Source organism: Apteryx mantelli, chromosome 2 (assembly GCF_036417845.1).
Source record: "Apteryx mantelli isolate bAptMan1 chromosome 2, bAptMan1.hap1, whole genome shotgun sequence".
Lineage (NCBI taxonomy): Eukaryota > Metazoa > Chordata > Aves > Apterygiformes > Apterygidae > Apteryx > Apteryx mantelli.
Window position 1 is genome coordinate 49,564,964 of NC_089979.1, and position 24,174 is coordinate 49,589,137.

A 24,174-nucleotide genomic window follows, 5' to 3' on the forward strand; every position below is an offset into this window, starting at 1 on the left:
AGGCAGGTCTTAATCCCATGGGCTGGGTTGTATTTAATGCTGTGAAGATGCACGTGTTTTGCTAATAACTTACAATTTTTTTGTGTGTTTTTTTTGCCCCCAAATCTGAGCTTCCTCCCTTTCTTCTCCCAGCCAGCACTGGCCAACCTGTTTTAGGCCCAGAAAATAAAAACCTGGGGTAGAGGAAATTAATATGAGGATGAAAATTACACCCACGCTTTTTGCACCCCTTAGTTTCCCTCACTTCTGGGGGTCATGGAAAGAGTCTTGTCTCGAAAGCCTGAAAAGCCTTCCTGCTTTTGAGGAACGGGTGCACACTGCAGCAGAGCGATGCAGATGAGGACTTCAGGTGCTAGCACTGGTTGTGAAATGGGAAACTCTGTTCCTCAGCTCCAGCCTGCTCCTCTTGCTGAGCTCCATAGACAAAGGGTACCCAGGAAGTGGATTTGTTTATTTCAGAAGGTCCAGGAGAGGAGGACAAAAGGAGCTAACCTCCCTCTGTCCTCTTCCTAGCTCTTCGGAGGGGTGGTAAATACTTTAAATCTTCTGGATGATGTGTTGCTAAATTTGCCGTAATTACCTGATGTGAATTTTGTTGATTAAAATAGTCAAGGGAAAAGTTACCGATTTTAAAATTTGAAAAGCATGTCTATTAAAAACAGTCAGTAGTGGAAGCTGTATAGTTAGAGACTGTTACTGAGGCCTGGACATGCACTGAAAAACTTTAAAAAAGAAATTCTGTCTCCATCAGTAATTTCCTCCTGCATCACAGGCAAGTCCCGTTCTGTCTAGACTGTTCTTCGCTATTTCAACCACCAGAGATAGTGGCTGTACAATTCTCTGTTCTAGTTCACCCATCTGTGAGATGGGAATAAAAATACTTCCCTCCCAACTTCAGATCTGTCAGATGGATTGTGTTTTTGAACCACGTTAAACTTCACAAGAGATGAGCATTATTTTATAAATAAACTATAAAATCCAAACAAATCTTTTTTCAACATATCTTTTTTCAACTTCTGTTTTACTAACCTCATTTCAGGTTATTAAATCTGAAGGACTTTTTTTTTTAAAACGGAATTGCTGTTCCGCTTTTAGGTGTTTGCTTATTTAAAATGGAGAACAAAAAATACTTTCTGATGTTCTGAGCTGGCTATTAATCTGCTGCTGCACTTTGCAGTTTGCAGGTGACTATTAGAAGATTTGAAAAGCTAAACAAACTGTTAATTAACTTTTAAAGATTTATTAAATTAAATTCTATTTAAATTGGTTTTGAAGAGGATGGCTTTGAGGAATGGAAAACACTGAACTTTACAGTATCGCCATATGAAATTAAAAGAATGGTGGTTGTCTTTGTCTGCCCTTGGTTTTAAAATCCCCTGGTCATCTTCAACAGGTGAATATTCAGAAGGGCACAGTGATAACTCTGAGTTTTATTACTAATTGACTAGCTCTACCAGAGTGCTTTAACTCAGAAGAAACCAACTGTCTGTAGTACTTAAACTTCCAAATAGGCTCTCATATTAACAATTGGAGAAGCCTTGTTGTTTGCCATCAGTTTTTCTGACTGATCACTGTACTGATACCCAAATGAGTAACTGTTTATAAACATTTCTGTCACATTTTGATTATTAATGATTAAATCATTCAAATATTAAATTAGACTAATGTAAGATAGAATGGCTTCCTTCTCAAGTCATTGTTTTGCTTCCTTCATTTCCTGAGCTTCTTGAAGTCAACTGAATTACAACACGAGGAGTCTACAAAGCCAGGCATGAATCATGCAGGTCTTCTGACCGTGAGCTGGGGAGTGCCATGTTGCCTTCTGGCTTTCCTCTGGAGATGGTCCCCAGGAACCTCCTTCAGCTGGGGTACCCTATTCTTTTCCCTTTTCTCTAAGTCATGCCTCTCTTTGTAAAGCTCTAACTGGGCTCATAAAATTTGAGACATGATTTTAATTTCTTAAATTAAGTGACACATTATGAATGTGAGCATAAGTGTATTCATACATTAACTATTGTAGGCACACAGAAAAAAAAGTGGTAGCTCTGATGGCATCCTGATCTGGTAGTACTATAGGTCAACACACAAAATGGGGTGTCTGCACTAATGTATACAGGAGGAAAGCTACAAAGGTAGGGGACTCAGCTAAAGGCAGAGAAAATCTTTCTTTTGCTTTCCCAGAAGATGGTCTTTTGTAAGTTCCGGCTGTTTCTTGTTTCTTTAGCTATTGCTATGGAATTTGCATCAGTGTTAAAACATCTGTCTTACTGCTGGAGGTGCAGACAGGGTACTTCAATTTACACACAGGCATTCCTATCTCATATGAGGTTAATTCAGAGAAGTGCTCTTTTATTTGGCCTCTATTGGAGTGGAAAGATATGACCTGGTGAAGCCTGTGTTTTCTTCTGAAGCTGCCAGTTCATTTTCAGATTGGTTGCTGCAAAGTCTCTGTGCAGGCTGCTGACACATGCTCAACTGCTTATTCCTGGCTGCTTCTCAACCCTCAGTAAAAAGGGGAGAACCACCTCGCCTTGTTTCCCCATGCTTGGAAAGGTGGTCTGTGTTGTGTGCTTGTTGACTTCCAAAATTTCATCCCCAGCAGTTTATCTTTTATGTGAATGCATGTGACTGCTGGAAAAAGAAATATCTAAGTGGCAAGCTACTGGGGCACTTGTGGGGAGGGTGCAGGGGTTTCTAGCGCACTTCTGTTGGAATTAAATAACATTGTGTGAAAGCTGAGTTGCTGTGTAATGATAATGGAGTTTTCTTTAATGAAATTTGCTTCTTGGGATCAATGTCTTAAGGCCCAGATGAATCCGATGCACCTGCTGTTTCAATAACATAGAATCATCTGGCTGCAAGATTTGCTTCAATATTGCTCTAGATCTTATTGCTTCGCAATAAATCGAGTACTTTTTTCCTGGATAAAAGCAATAGAAGTATTTCTTTGATTCTGCCATGATTGCTTCTCCTCTTTGTGGTACAAAGGAAACCTTTAGGATGTTTATTTAAGCCTTTTAAATGTCACTTTGCAGGTTTGTTTTCTAAAGCAGAATTTGTATACATATTTGTGCATTATTAAACTATATGTTACATTTCTTTATAAATAATATTAGTGTTGATATCCGTAGCCCCATTTTGTAAAATATTTCTGCGAGAAATAATCTTTTGTAAAGCTAAGTCCTTAAGCGGTAGGAGAAAATATGGTACTGAATGAAAATCTTTCTACTTTTCTTTAAGGATTTTCATTTTGCTAAAAAGTTTTTTATCCAACTGTTTCAGTAAATCATTCATAAAAGTGATATTTCAAAGTAATATCAACTTACGTTTGTGATTTTTTTTTGGGGGGGGGGGAACTGAATTTAAGACAATAACACCTAGCTCTCTCTGAGCTAGAAAGTGCTAAAGTTAGAATTGAACTGGTAAATCAAAAAGCGTACACAATATATTCCTTGCACAGTAGAAACTAGGTGAGTAAAATCCACTTCTAAGCAACTCTGCATAAAAACCATCTTTCTAGTTATTTAAAAAAAAATACAGCCTTGTCAGCATAGTTTTATAGGGCTAACCAGTCTGAGGTCATGCCTCAGCTGGGCATTTCTTTTTTGTAGAAACGAGGTTTTTGCTTCAGCGAGTCCTGGCGTGATTCCAGCAGTGACTTCAGAGCTCCCCGCTCGAGGGCCCTTCCTGAAGGCAGATGAAGCAACGGGCACTGGCGGGGCTGGGGGAGGCGGCGGGTTTCTCCTCTGGAATGTTTAACATTTATGGGAATAATCCGTTTGGTTATTCCCTCCCCTTTTCTGCCCGTGCCCTTACTAGTCTCTGTTAGCCTTGACATCTCCGGTTTCCATAGTGATGGCAAGAAGTTGCAACTACAGTTTTATACTTAGGTTTGGCTGAAACAAAGCCTTGGCAGTTACGGTCGTTTGGCCAACAACTGTGCTTTGGCTTAGTTCTCTTAAATACTTTTGAGGACTTACCTGTTTGTTTTAGTACAAAATACACCTTTTTTTTTTTCTTCATTTGAAAAGTGTTAAATCTGCGATGATAACAATAACTACATAAAGTACTTTTGATTTTTCAGAGTAAGAAGTAGGCCTTCTGCCCTAGTCTCAGTGATATTTGAAAAAAAGCAAGCAGTTTAATATATTTAGGTACAACCTGGTGCTGTATTTCTGTGATAAAAACTTTGCTCCTGTCATTTCAAGGGATGCTAACTAGAATAAGCAGTATGATCAGCTCATTGCTTAGTGAAGTGCAATTTAAGAAACACCTGCTGTCCTACGGTAATGTTAGTCTTGTCTATAACTTATGTTGGTGTCATTTTCTGTTTTAGAAAGTACAACAGTATACATTAATAATTCAAGCTACGGATATGGAAGGAAACCCAACATATGGTCTTTCAAACACAGCAACTGCTGTCATCACTGTGACAGATGTCAATGACAATCCTCCAGAGTTTACTGCTATGACTGTAAGTACAGGGTAGGAGTTACTGAAAGGTGTGCATATTTATAACCATTTCCCTCTTTTGTCATTATAGTTACAGATTGTAAATATTTATTACTTATTGAATAGTTTACAGCAGGTAGGATTTAAATACAGGCAGATTATATCCCTTACATATGGCATGCTGCTTAGTCCAAAGGGCAAAAGTTGGCTAGGGAGTCAATCAAACCATCAGTTTTCCGGGTGGCCTGTAGTGGCTTTGTTAGATAAATTATCAGAGCTCCAGTGAAGTAAGATGCACTCCCTAATGTTAAATTAGATGAATACCTGTCCATTCAATATGGTGTTGCTCTCGTATGCTTGTATGACCATGTTAAACTGCTTTGTTGTCTTTGCAGTTCTATGGTGAAGTACCAGAAAACAGAGTGGATGTTATAGTAGCGAATCTAACTGTGACTGACAAAGATCAGCCGCACACGCCTGCTTGGAACGCCATGTACCGCATGACGGGGGGAGATCCCACCGGGCGATTTACTATTCTGACTGATCCCAACAGCAATGATGGGTTGGTCACCGTTGTGAAGGTGAGAGATGCTTTCAATTCAGTGAATTAAGCAGAGATGGAATAAGTGGGAGAATGTGGAGAATAAATGTGAACTCCTGAGGCCAGCGTGAGACTCAAAAGTAAAATAAATGGGCATTGTCTGTCTCATGGAAGCAAGCCATTCGTCTTTTGCAGTGTTTCCTTAGTTACGCTATGAGTAGTATTCTAAATGTTCAGTTTTAAAAATTGGGTTAGGTTGTTGAAAATGACAGATTTTGAACATGTATTTGCCAAAAGATAGAAATTGGCCTGTGAAAAAGCATTTGCTGAGTATTTGTTGCCAGTGTGAATGAACAGCCTCCTCCCTCTTGGCCTCCATTAGTAAGCATGTTCGTTGTCTGCTGGTATTATGTCAATATGTTCCCACTACAGAACTGACACAGATTAAACAGCCAAGGCACAATCAGAAATGGAAAAGTGATAGGTAGGAGGCTACTTCTACAAGAGGCTTTTAAAGACTGGCTATTTTTAAAACCTCACTTAAATGCCTTTTATGGAATAATCTCTCTATCTTCATTCTCTAATCAACATAGCTCTGTGTTGAGGTGTGACTTGTTTCAAGTGATGATAACAATGCAGTACTATAATTAAACCTGCCAAGCGGTAGCCACCTTTCCTCATGCCTGCCTGATAAGTGTCTCCTCTCTGAGTTGGTCTGCTCTGGTTTTGAGCCACCCACTTATGAAGTCAAGTGTGAGATGCCAATGTTCCAATCTGGAATTTTAAACATTCACTTTTTTCCTTTCGTTTCCTTTTTAATTATCTCAGTATCTAAATGGAAAAAAGTACATATAATTTTTGTACAGCTATAGTGATATTTATACTAGTTTTTTTACAGAACTGTCTCTGATCTATAACTGCACTTCCCCAGAGGTTCCAATTGTTATATTACATTCTTCCAGCAAGAATTATGTGAGTGTCTGTGCTTTTGAATTGGGCACATACCCATTTTTCCCAGATCTAGGAAGAGAACTAGAAACCTCAGGAAAAATGAGTTTTAAAAAATGCTCAGATTCAGCTAAAGTAACATAAAGAGAAGCAAATTCAAGATTCTAGATTTCTAATCTGTTTGGTGTAGCTTTACTCACTTAAATTAGTTAAAAAAATAAATTTTCATCCCCTGTACTGCCAGAGTATCTCAGTGCTTTATTACATACGACCTGGTTTAAAGACAGAATAGCAGCATGTGAAAAAGGACTTATTCCTACAGATATGGGACTGTTATTAGGAGGGGGTCAGCCATACCACCTGAAATCAGATTCGTGTTAAACAGCATAGGAGAATTACCTTGAGGTGGTAACTGTCAGTCCTACAGTCTGACCAACGGCACTCCTTTAAGCACCCATACACAGAAAGAGTTGGAGGCTAGCTTACAATTTTTGTTTGTAGTGCTATGAGTTGATCTTTGATCTGTCAAACTGTAATGAAGATGAGGTTGTCTACTGTCACATGCCAGGTGCCACCTGTAAGATACAAGGCTCCTTCAAGTCTAGAATCAGTGCAAGCAATGCAGTGCACAGCACTGATTGGAAACAGGCCTTAAGGAAAGCCTCAGTCATATGCAACATGACAAAGGAACTCTAGCCTCAACCTGTTTTTACTCCTCCTTAAATTGGACTGCTGGCTCAGTGAGGAAGGCCCCAAACTGAAGGGCATCTGGGCTGTGAAGGTGGGAGCTGCAGGGATACTAGCGATGGAATTAACTGGAATTACAAAGTCGTGCTAAGAAAATGTAAGGGCATGGGAATCCTTGATCTAGATGGGTAGGTTATGGCTGTGATCGTGTTTGAAGGAAAGGTTCATTCTGACAGCATAGAGAGACAAGTCCCTCCATGATAGACAGCTTCTCAGGAGGCATGTCTGCTCAAAAAAGTGTCTGGCATCAAGCTGGGAGCTTCTTCATCTCCCTCTGATGAAGCTAGCTGTGTTTACCCAGTTTTCACTAATGGCAGGACCAGAGCATGTTAAGTCTAAGATTGCCAAAGTGTTTTTAGCTCATCAAACTTTACAATTGCTATGGCTGCTAAGCAAAATCCCAATCAAGTTGTGTGTTTAGGTATTGCACTGATTGTGTTCTCTTCAGACTCTGCTCATTTTTATTGAGAAAGCAGTCTATATAGTGTCTGAAAACTCACCTTAATGTAAAAACGTTACTGTGTGTCCATCACTATTGTGAGTAAACATTAACACTCCCTGCTCTTTACTTTTGCCAGCCTATTGACTTTGAGACCAACAGGATGTTTGTGCTCACTGTAGCTGCGGAAAACCAAGTGCCTTTGGCTAAGGGGATTCAGCATCCTCCCCAGTCAACAGCGACCGTGTCCATTACAGTCATTGATGTGAATGAGAGTCCGTATTTTGTTCCAAACCCTAAGCTTGTGCGTCAGGAAGAAGGGCTACTTGCTGGTAGCATGTTAACAACTTTCACTGCTCAAGACCCAGATCGTTATATGCAGCAAACCTCTCTAAGGTACTATATAATATTACAGTTAGTCAACAATTGGATAATGTCCTTCAGTCCTGAAATGCTATGTGTTTTACAGTGGGTGGGGAGCAAAGCAACTGCATGTTAAATGACTCCATTTACCACAACACACAGCTAGACCAAAACATCGTGTAGCTTTTTTTGCAGCCCATCCAAAAGTGAGTTTTGGCTACAGAGAGAGTGTGACCTGGCCAACATTCATAGGTCTGTATATCGGAGGGGGCTTTGGAGTCATCTTCTAATGCTAGGTCCCAATTCATCAAGATAGTTATGTGAGTATATATGGCATCCCAATGAATTCAGTCTGAGCAGATACATGCTGTTATGAATTAAGATCGTTTTCAATTTAAATTAACCAGTAATTTTGATACTGTAGCAAAAACAAGTCAGATTGTGGGCCAAATCATAAGGGCTTTCTTACTCCTTGTTTATTCTCTGGCAATATAAAGTATTCTTGTCCATCTGTGTACTCTTGTACTGATAGCTATGATTGTAATTTGCCTAATGTCTAAAATCAATCTAAATTAGGCAAGTGGAAAGGATAGAACAAAATCACATAAAGAATGCTTTTGCCTGTCTTGTTTAAAACACGGTTGCTGGCTACAAAGCTGAGGCACAGCTATGGGCTTTAGGCCATGATTCACTTGTCTAGCTTTTCACAACAGCTTTTTAGGTCGTATAGAAGAAACCTCAGAACTCTTTTTCTGGCTGTCCTTCCTAAATGAAGGTTCTTATTTTATTTTTACTTTGTTTTGCTTAGCTGTTGCTGATATTTTGCTCTTTTTTTGGACATAACTGTCACAGACATGATAGTGTGAGGACTGCAGAGTATATACATTTTTAATAAGCTAAGATAGCTTGCACTTGGTTAATGTCAAAGCAAAAATTTGTCACATAACAGTGTCTTTCAAAACCATCCTTCTATTTCAAGTGAAGATGAGAACCATGTAATAAAACCTAGGCCTCTACAGAAAATTAAGCAATACCGAAACCTCTAGAATAATGCGAGTTGGTGCTACCAGGCACCATTTATACACTTTTACCTCTCTCTATCTCTCCTGCTTTGAGTGTTCCCAGAACATAAAAGTTAGTATGAACAGCTTTGTAGGTACAGAACAAACAAGAGGAGTCTGTAATGAAGTGTAGTAATTGAATCTGTGTGTGAATGTCATATAGTTTAAGATAACTATACGATTTGCTAATTTATTAAGTATACATTTATTTTTATATAAATCAAAGTTTCTTAAGTTACATGACAACTTATGTGGCAGGGCACTTAAGGACAGTCCTACAATAAGATTCTTGAATATGTTTTCAAGAATTTTAGCAATAAGGCTCAATAAATGGAAATTTGTAAAATACTGTGTCCAAATACCAAAAATGTGCGTTCAGAATAAAAGTTAAAATATTTATGTTGTCTTTGAGAAATGTCTTGCCATATAAATAACACATCTTGTAATCAAATACACAGGTACTCAAAACTTTCAGATCCTGCAAACTGGCTGAAAATTGACCCTGTTAATGGGCAAATAACTACAACTGCTGTTTTGGACAGAGAGTCAATGTATGTGCAAAACAACATGTATAATGCAACTTTTCTTGCATCTGACAATGGTATGTATCATTGTGTATGTTTGGTATTGGTATTGTAAGCTTTCAAAAAGCTTTCTTCTGCATATTTGAATGGCATTCTATTTTACCATGAAAATATGCTTAGAATATATCTGGTCAGAAGTTAAAAGCCTGTATTAATATCAGACTTGATATATTTTCCAACTACTTGGAAGACAGGCTGAAGAGTAAGTTTGTGAGTCTGGAGAAAGACAGTGATTTATTTCCATTAGTTAAGTCTAGAGAAAACTGAAAAAGTCAGCAGAAGACTGTGGTAGCTTGAGTGAATGCACAGCCTCAATAGGATTGATGAGTTTTAGCATTACTTTATGGGGAATAACATGCTGAAGAGGGGTGTGGGTTGCTTTTTTTTTATGCTCTGACTTCAGCAGTGCAGGGAAAAAATTCTTTTCAATGTCAGTTTGTTAATGAAGATCTCTGCTCAAAAACGACTCCTTTGAGTTCAGATGGAATGATGTGCTGATTATACCCAGTATCAGAAAGATGGAAAGGTATAATTAGGAATATTCTCATGTTAGAGCAGAAACCTGAAACACTGGAGCTATTTACCTTGGAGAGGAGACAAATGGTAAAATTATGCAAACTGATACAGTATAACAGAGATCAGCTATTTCTATTCTTTTGGCCCCATTCTGGAGAGCAAAATTAAATGAAACTGGAATGAGATTTATAGAAGAAGAAAAAGGAGAGAGAACCATTGCTAATTATACTGAGAAATTCAGTGCCGCATGTTCTCATAAATGTGTGAATTTAGCAAGGTTTAAGGAAGCATATCACATTCAATATGGATAACAAGAATGTCTAGAAGTACGAATCTGTGTGCTGAAAAGTATTAGAAAGAATTTAAATAGCATACTTGGGGTGAGAGGCGATCATAAGTATTCAAAGTTATAAAAGAAATTTTCCAAAAGATAAATTATCCCAATTCTACACTTCTTCTCTCTGAAGCATTTGATCCAGACCGTCTCTGGAGAGGACTATCTCTCTGATCAAGTAAAGTGATTGCATTTTCTCTGATCTGTGGAAATGCAGTTATTTGCTGAATTTTGCTGAATAGGGCATTCTTTTTGTAGACAGACTAAGGATTTGTGTGTTTGCAGGAGCAGTCGTTAGACTGGCTAGATAAAGTCAGAATCCCAAAACCGATGCACACCGAAACGCACATGCATGATAATTGAAAAGTGTTGGTATAATATCATTTAAGTGACTTTCCAATTGGATACAGACTCAAGACCATTTTCTTTTCTTGAAGGAATTCCTCCGATGAGCGGAACTGGCACACTTCAGATATACTTGCTTGACATCAATGATAATGCCCCCCAAGTGAATCCAAAAGAAGCCACGACTTGTGAAACGCTACAACCTAATGCTATTAACATCACTGCTGTGGACCCTGACATTGATCCAAATGCAGGCCCATTTGCCTTCGAGCTGCCTGACACACCTCCTAGTATTAAGAGGAATTGGACCATTGTTCGAATTAGTGGTAATTAGCATTACAGAAATCCTAATTGTTTTAAAGGAACTATTGCCTGTGCTTTTCAGTGTTTTACTTTGGTGTTATTTCACGACACACACTAATTTGGTTAATATGAATAGGAAAGCACCTTAGTGTGAGGTCCCCAAAGAACAAGAATTTTTAAGAAAGAGATGATGTCCGCAGTAATAAAGTTTTTCATCCTGAGTGTCATGCAACGGGTTAAATAACAAGTTAATGCAGAGCTCAAAGACAAAAAGTTTTGCCATTACTGTTTTCAATCCCCATGAGCAACACATTACCTTTCAACAAGTGCCTTGTTTTCACCCACAGGTGATCATGCCCAGCTTTCTTTAAGGATCAGGTTCCTGGAGGCTGGTATCTACGATGTGCCCATAGTAATTACAGATTCTGGAAATCCACATGCATCGAGCACATCTGTTCTGAAAGTGAAGGTTTGCCAATGTGACATAAATGGGGACTGTACTGACGTGGATCGGATTGTTGGTGCAGGACTGGGCACTGGCGCCATCATTGCAATTCTGCTTTGTATCATCATCTTGCTCGGTAAGTAGAGGGATCTCTTAAGCTTGGCTCTTTTATTCTTACATCACAAGTACCATCTTATGTTTTAATGCACTGACAAAGACTGGTCAGTGATTAAAGATTCAAGTCCAAGAATTGTTGCTGTTTACTTTATTGTCTTGGACAAGTATAAAAGCTTTCTGATGGTAAAGGAGTAGGAGTTTGTGAGACAGATTATAACAAGTTTTTGCATAGATACTTGGCAACTAAGAGTGTGTTCCCCATGCTGGGCTTATGGAAGAGGCTTCCCATCTGTGCCCAAGGGCACATGTTACAACAGTGAGTGACCAGGATGAAGAAATGATTAGCCCTCAGAGGTCTAGCCTCTATCCTGCTGCTGGTATTGTGCGACTTGACACCACCCACAGCTGGTAACAGTGCCTCTAAGGAATGCTCTGGTATTGTTTCTGTTGTGCTTCAGATTAATGTAAGTAGAACATTATGTAATTTGGAGAGTAATACATCACAACCTTTCATAGAAGGCCTGACAAGCAGGCAGCCATGCAGGAAAAGAGATGTACGTCTTTAAGTACTGCATAAAGTTGTACTGGTATTCTATTTTTGTCTCTAGTGCATTTAATAAGGGAAATGACTAAACGTCATAACTAAGTGTCCGTCCAGTGTAGTAAATTGGGTGCTAGCTTTCCTACGCATTATGATTAACTGATTTCTGATTGTAGTGGAACACAAGAAAGGGGTTAACCTGTTTAGAGTATACTGTGCACTGGTCCAGAACATATGAAATAATGAAAAGGAGTCATTAAAAAAAAAAAAAAAGAGAGAGAGAGAAAAGGAGAAAAAAAAAAAGAATGAAGTCTTTGAGCCTGGCAAAGCTCATAGCTGTATACAAGGGCAGTACAATGATTTCTCTGATACAAGATATTCTTAAAATGTTAAGTATTGATTTAACAGAGCCTTTCTGAAATAACCAAATCCTTTAAGGTATTTTTCATATAATTACATTCCAGATATATTGGGATTTCTTTCCATGAAGATGCTTTCTGGTTATAATTGGAAACACATCTATTGTATTAGAAATTCATTTACTCACATTTATTCCATGTTTTGTTTCTCATTGTTTTCTTTAACAACTTTGGTTCATAAACAAACAGTATAACTGAAAAATTGTCAAGATTAAAGCAAAGTTTAAGACTGTATAGCTCTAAATACCATTGACTTCTCCTCAGTCTTGACTGTTTTTGCCTCTGAATATAAATCTAAACTTGGGCAACAGTATGGTCCATTCTGGCAAACTGCCAAGCCAGATGCCCACATGGATCAAGAAACCTGGTGATATTCAAAGATCAGAACTACTTAAACTATATAATGTGCCATATATTCTTGAGACATAATAGAAAGAAATTTAAAAAAATAGAGTTTTTTAGAACTCTATCACTGCTGGAGAGGTTCCCTTGTGAAGCCAGTGGTTTATGAAACTGAGTCTGTCTTACCTCCTTTTATTGCAAGTTTATTTTACAGATGTGGAACAGATATATGACTTTTATGGCCTGAATATGTGATTGATTCCCAAAATAAATCGCATATAGTAGGTTAAGTTCAAGCATCTCTTGCTCAAGCTGCCTTGTTTCGGAGTTTAAAAAAAACTGCATAGCCAGAACTAACTTTAGGTCAATCAGGTTTACTTCTAAACTATGAGAAACTAAATAATAATGATACATTAAGTTCATTGTTGTCCAATCACTTAGCTTATACATATTTTCCCAAAATAAGTCAAGAGATGCTGTGAGATCTGTTGGATAGATTGCCACGTTGCTTTAGTATGTACTTACCTCTACAAATGCCAAAGGGTGTTCTCACAGGTTCCAACTAATAATACTAGATTTTAGAAGGGCAGCACTCTCTGCTGGGGGAAGTAGTAGAGTGCTACATGGCTTTGTGAGAGAGCCCAGAACTTCAGTTCACCAGTCTGCTCTACCACCGGTACCGTGCTCAAGCCATTAACTGTATTTGTACAGAGTAGCTAACAAAATCATGTTCTGTCCTCAAGAAAAGTTTTAAAACCTCCTCTCCTGCCTGAAATGTTCCCATTTGTGGCTGCTTAATTTAGTAACACTACGCCTTTCTTTTGACATAGTTCCGAGGTATGTGATGTGACATAATTTAGTTGTTATACCTCTGCTTAGGCTCTGTTAGCAAATTTACCAGGTGAAAGGCTTGTTTAACGAATTCTTAGGGAATATCCCTGAGCTTTCAGGTAGAGCTACCTGAACAGTTGTGCCAGTTCCCATATAAGGCTGGTGTAGTCAGCAGCAAAAGAAAAGAAGCTTGTCCTTCTTGAAAGGAAACCTGAGCTGACTATCTTACTCAGATTACTGAAATGTCACACCTAGAATAGCCAAAGCCAACACCAATCTCTTGGTTTAAATTTGCACAATTTTCTATGGCTGTACTTCAGAGTCAAGACATGTTTTTGTGTCTTCCCTTTTACAATGCAGTTTTAGTTTTAATGTTTGTGGTATGGATGAAACGCCGTGATAAGGAGCGTCAGGCCAAGCAGCTCTTGATTGATCCAGAAGACGATGTGAGGGACAACATTCTGAAATACGATGAAGAAGGTGGTGGAGAAGAAGATCAGGTGAGAAACGATTAATGCTTTTTATGTATAGGTTCACACTTCGCACTGCACTTGATCTATTTTTGTGTCTGTTGACACGTTATAATAAGTAGCCAGTTTTTGCATCAAATACTGCAGACGCTAAGTAAAATTTTAAAAACCTAAAAGACCACATTGCTTTACCATGTCATTTTTGCAGTTCTAGAGGTGTCAGTTGCCTGCCTTTTGAGTGAGGTGTAAAACTAGTATCTTGCCCACTTACAGACTTTAAAACAGTTATGGCATTCTGGCCATATTCCAACACAAGCAGTTATAATTAAATGTAAAATAAAACCCACTGTCATTTCAGTCTAAACATTTTTCATTCCTTGTCCAAGATACTGTTGTACAGAATCTCTGGTGCAACATGGCTAATATATTCTGCTCAAAATATGACCCTTTTTTTAGTGGTGGGTGAGTGACTTTCTAGATGTTCGGTAATGTTGGCTACTGACAAATTGGCCATTGCTGGGATTTCAGTTTAGAAAGTTTTAGTTTCAAGTAGCTGTCAGGGCACATCTGTGTTTATTCAGATACCTTTCCAGTCAGGTGCCATATGCATTTGCTCTCATATCACCTCTGAATGAACCATTGCTGATATTTCAGAGGACTGGGAGTGAAGTGTATATACTAAGAATAGTCATTTTTCCTTTCTTTCCAAGTCAGTGATTTTCTAAGTGGTGCGATTTCTTCCCTTCAGAGGAGATTTATTAAGTGCTTTATGAGCATGATAAACAGTAGATTTATGCATGTTGTTAGTGGTAAAAGTAAGTGTAATAATTACAAAGTGAACAGTGCATATAATAGAGCCTAAGAAATTTTCCAGTAAAAAGTCTTGAAAAATTCAGTGCAATTCTTCCACACAACCCCAGTCATAGTCATCCAGCACTTCAGTTATCTGAGAAGTGTCTCTCTTCACTGGTACAGACGTTTATAGCTTCCCTCTGTTCTTTTGTTTGTCTGTCTGAAATTTGTGTTCTCCTTAGCAATTTTCATGTTTCATGCATTTCCCCAGGTATTGTTCCTAGTTCCTGGCTTTTCTGCATGACTTTCTTTTTAAGCAATTTGCAAAAGAAACTTCAGCTTATGCAATTTTGGAAAATTGCTTATGTTGCTGATTAAACTGAAGACAACCCTTTGAGTCTGTATGTATTCAAGCTGTTTATATACAGATAGTTTTGAGTACAAGAATTGCATCCAGTCTGTGCATCTGTTATTGCACAGATAAATTACAAGCTTAAAAACATCAAAAAACTGAGAACTAATTTTCCAGTTCACATATTTCCAGCTCTTGTCCACCCAAAATTCTTTGCAGGAGCTATTTATCATTTTTCATATGGTTTGGGTTTTTAATTATAGTCCACACAGTCCTGAGGACAGAGTCAGTAAAGGGCATAGAGTATATACTGTTCTTTGAGAAGGTCATAGGTGGTGCTAAAATAGTGTTGGGAGAGGTTGTGCTGCAGAGCAGAAACTTTATGTATTGTAGCAATTCCACAGGGAAGACTAAAATACTTAACAGCTTAGAAATGGTGCTGGAACCTGCCCTGTATCCATCTCGCACTGTGCTCATCTCCAGTAAACGTGGTGTCTTCAGGAGTTTTATAGCCAGGGAAGTGCAGCAGGAGGCAACGTTGTGTGCATGCAGTAATATTTAGCAGGATGTAAACCATCCATAAATGCAGCATTTCGCCAGCTATGGATGAGCATAGTGAAAGGAGGAGCTGTCAACGGGTGGGGTGGCAGTAAAGTGGTAAGAAACGGTGAATGAGGGTCATTTCCTCTCCCAGTGAACCCAGGAAGCACCTAGAAACAGGGAGGTTCGAGGGCTTTTTTAGAAAATTAAGTGACTTTTAGCCATGACTCCTCTGCTCACTTCCTTAAGACAGAAACTTTGAGGCTACTGTTGCACAATTACCACTGCCAGCCATGCAGTTCAGGTACACTGGTCCCTGTCGTGAGCCGTTGAGCAGAATGCATTAGTGTCTGATGATCTAAGGGAACTTTATATACCCCAAACATAACAAACATCACAGGAAAAGAAGAAGAAAAACTTGGACAAAAAGTAGCAAGCTTTTATTACCACTTCTATAACAAGCTCTTTAGACCACTGTAAAAAAGAGAGGAGTAGGTTTTCCCACAGCTTCAAAGTTAGGAATTTTGCCTCTCCAAAACATCTGAATAGAGAGCACAGGCTTTTCACTTAGGCACTTAAGTTAGCTGTCTAAAATGGGTGATGGGAATACACTTTCTTTCTTTTCAGGGAGGTGTTTTTACTTTGTTTATATTGGTTTGACATTTTGTCTTGTAAAATCTGGATTTCTGTCTGTGCTTAATTAGTTGATAATATTTCCTAGGTTCACTTGTTTAACATCATTGTCCTCCAGCCCCATGGAAAGAGAGAGGACTTTATTTTGATTTTTGTCTTATTTTTCGCAGACTTTTTATGTGAGTTTTAAGAACTTGGAATGCTAAGCATTTGAAATGTTTCAAGAATTTCCCTACAAATAGTAATCACATCTTTGCAAACTGTGGTTTAGCAAAACACTGCACAAGCAAAGCTGTGTATGGACCATTCCAAACAATGGGCCTTGGCCATCAAGGTCTTTGTGTGTTTGACAAAGTTAAAGTAAGGGGCCTTTCCTCTCTAGTGTTCCCAAAAAAGCATACGAGACTGCCATTAAAAATCTGTTTTTAGAATAAGGCCTTATAGGGCAAAACCGCCACTGTTCTATTAAAGTCAGGAAAAATTATTTCATGTCAACCTTGCATCCACAAGTGAATGGCAGAGAAAATTCTTAATGTCAATGCTAATGTTCTCTGGTACGCTCTCCCAAAAAACATCAGGACTGACTGAACAAGCAGCTTCCGTGGGAGACAGTGCATAAGGTGACTCCACAACACAGAACCATCCAACGAAGCATGCCTCTCATGCAGCAAAAATAGAAAGGAATGCTCAAAGCTTCAGCTGAATTTCAGTGAAAACACAGCATATTTTAACAGCTTCAGATGTTTTCATAATGCATGGCTTTGAAAATTACTTATTTTTACTTATAACAAGCAAGTTATTTAGGCATCTTTAAAATCAAATGCTTTCTGAATCAATACTTAAAGGTTTATCTAGTGTGACCTCATCTTTCTCTTGTTTATACCAAATATTTAGGTGACATGAGGATTATGGTTGGCAGGGCTCACAGATAAGTGATATAATTTATGACTGTTTGTATCCTGAACTAAACTACTTTTGGACTTCTATTTTCATTTGGGGTTTTTCTTTATTTAGAAGCTATGCAGTTGGGTTTCTTACCTGTCATGGCAGACTGAGAAACTCCTAAAGCATGTTAGTCATCTTCCTCTCAAACTCTTTCTACAGGAAATCAAAGTCTCCAGTAACAAATTTGATTAGTTCCATATTCAGACTAGTTCCTCTGAGTCATAGCAACTGTCAGCAAAAAGGTGGAATGACTGTTTTTTTGTTGTTTTTTTTTTTCCTAAGCTAGCATTTCTAAGAAATTATGATATTTGTCATAAAAGAGCAGTTGATTCTGTCTTGGAGACTGCTGTTAATCCCATCTGAGGCCTTCTCAGCTCTCAGATAAGTGATACTTTGTTCACTCTGATAGAGCGAATGTTGTAAAGAAAAACGAGGTTCTTGCATGGTTTGTCCTCTTTCCCTAGCCTGATAGGCTGCAGAGGCAATGCACATTTTTAGTTGGAACGATGTGCTGAGGGTTATGTAATCTCTATAGCAGTTGAGAAAAATGCTTTTAATTCCCTCAGCCAGAAAAGCTCTAGAGCCGTTTGTCATAACTGATGTTAGCCTGCTCCCCACTGAACAGCATTGTCGAAATGTTCTGAAACAGGAAATGTTCTGGATTTTTTTCACCTAAACTTACATTTTCTGGAAATGTGGACAGTAAAACTGGCTCTGAAAGCTGTACAGCACATGTATCGTTCAAGGCAGAAACATTTTTTTTCTTGGTGTCTGGAAAGATCACCGTTCTGTCAGCTGAAAGGCATTGCTGGACGAAAGGTGATATCCTGGGTGGATGGTGGTGGGCAGGAGAGAGAAGAGAGACTCCCGGATAGAAAGTCTGTGTGATTTATTCTCAGGATTTTGTTTAATATTTTCCAGTTGTAACAGATTGGCTACCTGAGTACAGGCAATGGGCCATGAGTGGCTTTGAGTTGTCACCATTCCACTGAAGTCAGTGGGGCTGTGTTTTTGTCGTGTTTTTTAATTATTCCATCTGAATGTTTGACCCAGCAATTTTGCTGGGGGTGGCGGAGGCGGGAAGCATTACTGTCTGCTGTATGCTGAAATGGATGTTCCTAGTTTAGGTACAGCTTCTGAAGTTGGCAGTGACAGGCTTTGACTATTAACAGACCACGTCATCTTGAGGTGGCTGTGAGCAAACAGGGTAGGTATAAGGGACAAATGACTAATATTCTCCCCTGATGTGACATACATTCAATTTGTAAAACTGCAGTCAGTTCTAACTATGAGAACCATATGTTGGTCGAGTGTTCAAGCACTTAGCACATGTCTGCAGCATCATTGAAGCATAGAGCAATTGCAGCCCGGAAGCATCACTAATTTGTTTTAACATGTATCTCAGGCCATTGAGGCAGCGGGCGCTCAACTGGGATACTAGCAGTGAGTGTTGACCTGGTAACTGTGATACATTTCTTCCATTTTATTGCCTTTGTATACCTTTCCTATAGTAAATTACAGAAGATGATCCTCACATCTCCTTTGAGCCCAAATCTTTAGTGTTTTGTGAATTTTAGAAGCACTTGATCATCATGCAAGTGGCCCTGTTGATGTAGATAGTCCAAGTGGTATGCCTTGAACCTATCGCAGATCTTGATTTTGAACTTATATTTTAATTTAGCCCTCCACCTTCTTCAGCACAAGAGTTGCCAGCGCTATGATTTTGCTATTATGCAAAGTATTTCTTCCTAAGAACTCTGCATGTTCCTTCCCAAATCACTTTTCTTACCATCTATTCAGACATTACTCAACAGCTTGCTTTTTGTCATTTTTTTATTACAATTTTATATAGAGGAAGCAGAATTTATTTTAAAAATGATAATAACATCAAAAATGTAATGGACTATTTTTATGTATGAATGGATCTAAATTCTAAACAGGAATTGCATGTATGCATTTGACATATTCCTGAGTAATCAGGCTCATTTATTAAAAAAAGAAAAGCAAAAAAAAAAAAAAGCTTTGTTCCAGCATTTGTGTGTCCTTGAATGAAATAAATTGAGTAATCCTTTGGAAAAAAAATCAGAGTTTTGTTGGGGAGTTGTGGTGGGTTTTTTTGTTTGTTTTTTTTGTTTGTTTTTTGTTTTTAAGTCAAATGTATCTGGATGCCTGCATCTTGAGATTACATTGGTCTTGTGTGGCAGATATTTTTTATAGCCTCTATAAGAAATATTCTCATGTTTATAATCTACTCTATCAACATTATAAATCCATATGATTGTTTTATTTTCACCACCCTATCTGAGTGTTATTGAGATCATTTAGTCTCCCTTTTTAACCTTTATTTTGCATAGCATTCAGATTGGAACGTACTTTACGTTAAGAGATTTTAACGATAATGAATGAAATAACTGTTGTTAAGATATCCCTAGGCATCTACGATATTATCATTAGATGGAAGTTATTTTGGGGGTTGTGTTTGCTTACTAAAACTTTATTTTTTTGAATGAGTGACTCATGCAGTGCTCCTGCGGAGGAATTATTGTCATTCCTTGATGAATCTTTATCTCATCATAGGAAAAGTAATGTTTCCATAATTCCATTACAGAATTATTTTGTATTTTATTTTATCCTGTCTAGAACCTTTGCCCATTATTGTGTTTCGTCTGCAGCTGTAGTTTAACTTTCACCTTTTTTATTCTTAAAAAGTTAAGCTGGCTTCTTGGTTATCTTAAAAATGATTAACTTGTAGTGCTCCAGATGCATCTGTAATAAAAACAAATGAGAAAAGCAGTATGGCAGAAAGTAACAGAAAAGTGAACAGCAAGTAAAGAGCAGCTGCTGGCACAAGCCTTTTAACTAGCCTCCCACTTGCAGCCTACATATAGTCTTCTGTGCTTGGCTTTTTTTGGAGTCCCATTATTTCAGCAGATGTAAGATTTAGAGGCTTTGGACCATTTTGCAGAACTAGGTCAACATTTTATGCGCAAATTTCTTGCAGTTTTTTAGGGTAAGGTTTGGTAATTTGGGGGATAGAAGGGTAAGATGTAGCAGGATTGGTTTTCACTTCCTTTTCCTTTTGTTTTCAAAGGACCTTGACAGATGGTCTCTGGCAGAGTCAGCTGTATATGTTTAAAATATTTCCTCCCTTGCTTCTCCGCCACATTTCTCTATTAGAGTAGACAGTAATTCTCTTTGTAACACAAGGGCAAAGTAGAACATGTGTTTTCTCCATAGGTGCTTCAAGTCAGTCTGGTGTATCCTCTTAACCCCATAATGAAATTGGGTTACGCTAACATACCATCCTGTAAAATGGATAGGGGAAAAACAAACTTCTGCCACCGCTGCTTTATGTACACATGTACACTTAGACCACTGCAGCTATTTTTGTCTAGTGAATGCCAGTTAGCGCTCTCCTGGTCCAATTAAGTGATCCAATGACAATTAAACTGATTATTTCTTCCATTGGGATAGGTCTAAACATCCATTTATCTTCACAAAGCCCAAATGCCTTGAAAATGAGAAAAAGGTGTAGTGATACTGTTGTATTAGTCATATGTCTGGGTCTATATTCTTGCATAGTTCTATATAAGGATTTAGTTCTGTATAAGGATTAAAAACATGTCGTCCCTAAAAGTGTATAACACAGTCAGTAGCCAGGAAATCCACTGATAGCTTTGAAATAACAGAGAAGTTGGATTCATAAAGCATTAACGAATGGGTCAGTCATGTTACATGTGCTAGTATGCATTACTCTCACTGTGTTAGAGAGAATTTCCTAGTAGTGAGAAGCTTGATTTAAATGAAATTTTAAAAAGTAAATATTACAGGAATCTAGAACTGTGGAAGATCACCACTGTATGGAAATTATACATGCAAATGGCTACTAGGAAAATTAAGTCAGGACTTAGATATAGTTAACCCAATTTAGATTGCACTCACATGAATAGTGTGCAGTTGTTTTTACAAGTTTTAGAATTTCCAATATTTTCAGAGATTTCTCTCTGGAAAAATCAGTCCCGCCTATGCATAACAATTCACAGTTTTGGTAAGTTGTTGTTTGAATCTGTTGTTTACAGTTCTGCTTTATAATGTTACAGTACACATTCATATAAAGTAGGTCCAGTTAGTGCAATTTTTTTTTTTTAGTTTGTTAATTTTTTTGCCAAGAACTTCAGTAAATCTTCTAAAATTCAAACACAACCAGAACAGCTCATCCAGAATAGAATGATTACATTGCATCTGTCCTGTTCAGAAGGGGCAACAGCAGAGGACAACCTACCAATGACAGTATGACATAATGCAGGGACGTACATGAAAGCCTTTGTATTCCATCCTTCACAATATGTCAATACTTGAAAAAAGTGTATGTGTGGAGAACAGAGAAACCTAATCAAACTTGGTCCATATCAGAGAGATGATTTTTCTTCCTGCCCGGGGGAAAACCTGGTATACAAATTTATTTGAGTAAATATGACTGCATAGGATCAGAAATATGTCAGTGTTTTACTTCATCTACATTCTTAATGGGTTGAGTTAAAGGCTTGGGCATGATAGACTCTTTTGTCAGAGGATAATCTTTGTCTTCTTAGGCAGTATGAAGATTATGTGTAGGACAGTCCATGGAACTCCAGTATGGAAACAGCGTGGTGCCTTTTACCTTTATTACAGATGAGTAGCTTGAGCTCATTCAGTTTCTTCTGTAGGTGCATGTTGTGGTGTGGTGGGAACAGGGAAGGAAGTGTCTCCTTTCCAAGGACTTAAAAACTTTTTCAGGTCCCTTCTTTCACTCTGTGCCCACCCATTCTTGGCCTGTAATTTCTCCCATTTTGGAGCTGTGTTCATCACCACTTCCAGTGACTGTTAGGTACACAGAATCACAGAATAGTTGAGGTTGGAAGGGACCTCTGAAGATCATCTAGTCCAAGCCTCCTACACAAAGCAGGGTCACCTAAAGCAGGTTGCTTAGGACATTGTCCAGTCAGGTTTTGAATATCTGGAAGGCTGGAGACTCCACAACCTCTCTGGGCAACCTGTTCCAGTGTTTGACCATGGTCACCTTGAATGGAATTTCTTATATTTCAATTTGTGCCCGTTGCTTCTTGGCCGTTCACTGGATACCCCTGAGAAGAGTCTGACTCTGTTTTCTTTACTGTCTCCCATCAGGCATTTATACACTTTGATAAGATCCACACCCCTCAGCTTTCCCTTCCCCAGGCTAATTAATCCCAGTTCTCTCATCTTCTTCTCATATGACAGATGCTCCAAACTCTTCCCTTTGTCGGATTTGTTCCAGTATGTCCATGTCTCTCTTGTACCGGGAAGCCCAGAACTGGGCACAGCACTGCAGATATGGCCTCACCAGTGCTGACTAGAAAGGAAGTGACTGTCCCTCAGCCTGTTGGCAACAGTCTTCCTAATGCATCTGGGGACACCCCCAGGTCCTTTTCTGCAAAGCTGCTTCCCAACCAGTGAGCCCCCAGCCAGCACTGGTGCATGGGGTTATTCTTCCCCAGGTACAGGACTTTGCACTTCCCTTTGTTGAACTTCATAAGGTTCCTCCTTTCCTTTCTCCAGGCTGCTGAGGTCCCCCTGAATGATGGCACTCCATCTGGTGTGTTAGCCACTCCTCTCAGTTTTGTATCATCTGCACACTTGCTGAGGATGCACTGTCTCCCATCACCAGGTCATTAATGAGGTTATTAAACAGTATTGACCCCTGGGTACTCTACTAGTGACTGGCCTCCAGCTGGACTTCATGCCACTGATCGCAACCCTCTGACTGGCTGTTAAGTGGAGAAATGCCTTTCACTAGAAGAAGTTGTTTAATGGAAGAAATTTTGAAGGTTGCGTTATCTTTTTGCACTGTGAATCAATGGTTACTGGGGAATATAAAATGGCCTATTCTATTCTGGCCTTTCCTTCTATCCCAGTTGAGATACTTGGACTGTGCTTCCAGATACTGGAAGAATCATAAAGAAATATTTTCAAGAGTTTTGAACCCTTTTGCCTACTTGCCTGGTAAGGTAGTTCACTTCTAGGGCTTGGCTAGCTGGTTGACATTTAGCACTGTCTCAGTTGGATCTCATTTCAGGAATGTGAGGCAAGAGCTAGTAATGGTGCCAGTTTTTGCTTATAGCTGCCCAGCACTAAGTGAATACCTAATAAGGTCGCTGTGATCAGCATGCTTCCCCCCCCCCTTTTTTTTCTTTTTTCTTTTCTTTAAGATTGTCCAGTTTCACGAGATACAACTTCTGATAAAATATCCTGACTTTACTTTCTTTCTTAAAACAAAAACAAATCAAACTCAGGAGTTTTTCTGCTTCAGTACAGGTTTTTCAGCAACAGTAAACAGTGATGCCCAAGATGCTAACCAAAGAGACAGAAGTGCGGGTGGTTACATCAAAAGAGTTATATGGAGAATTATAGTATACACTAAGGTAGATTTCATCTCATTTACCACCAGATATCAAAAAGGTAGCTGTCTAGTCTCAGCCAATTTTATCAGTTCCCCTTATGAACAAGGGGAAAGATAAGGGGTCATTCAGCTTGCTTTGGTTAAACCCATATGCTAGAATGGAAGGCTTCTGTCTCCCTGCTGACTGTGTAGACTTAGACAAACAGATTCGTCTACGTTTCTGATTTCTAAAGGCCTGATTTTGCTGAGACAGGTACAACCCAAATGCAGAGCTGTGAGTCAGAAAGGGAACAAACTAATACACGTTTCAACTCCTTTCCAATAGGAGAACCAGTATTAGGTTCTTCTGGATGAGCTTAGATGGGGGACAGGAAGATGTTTGAGGGGGAAAAACCTCAAACCCCCAGACTGAACTTGCTCAAATCCAAACTGAATGGAGGGAAAAAGGATCTACTGGAGTTAGGGCTAAACAGCAGAAATAAGGAAATAAATGCCTCTGATGGAGCTGGCAGCCATATGAGTTGGATGCTTTTCAGCCTTTGTTCAAGTATGTCCCTGAAATAGGACCCAGCCTTTTCCTCATTAGCCCCTCAGCAGATTCAAATAATGAACAGATGATACAGAGAAAGAAAGGAGCTCAGACAAAACATTGCTGCCTTGTGCTCCTGGAATTAAGGAGAACATTCTGGGTCATTA

General features: G+C 38.8%; 1 protein-coding gene across 1 annotated transcript in view; it reads left to right on the forward strand.

The window, feature by feature from the left end:
* The window catches only part of CDH2 (cadherin 2), a 126,935-nt gene that overhangs the window by 91,020 nt on the left and 11,741 nt on the right, over nucleotides 1–24,174 (forward strand). Inside the window, exons 8-14 of the mRNA XM_067290610.1 lie at nucleotides 4,337–4,474; nucleotides 4,848–5,033; nucleotides 7,267–7,523; nucleotides 9,010–9,152; nucleotides 10,423–10,656; nucleotides 10,981–11,214; nucleotides 13,689–13,828. Of these exons, the coding sequence (XP_067146711.1) occupies nucleotides 4,337–4,474; nucleotides 4,848–5,033; nucleotides 7,267–7,523; nucleotides 9,010–9,152; nucleotides 10,423–10,656; nucleotides 10,981–11,214; nucleotides 13,689–13,828 (1,332 nt within the window). The remainder of the gene's footprint in view (nucleotides 1–4,336; nucleotides 4,475–4,847; nucleotides 5,034–7,266; nucleotides 7,524–9,009; nucleotides 9,153–10,422; nucleotides 10,657–10,980; nucleotides 11,215–13,688; nucleotides 13,829–24,174) is intronic.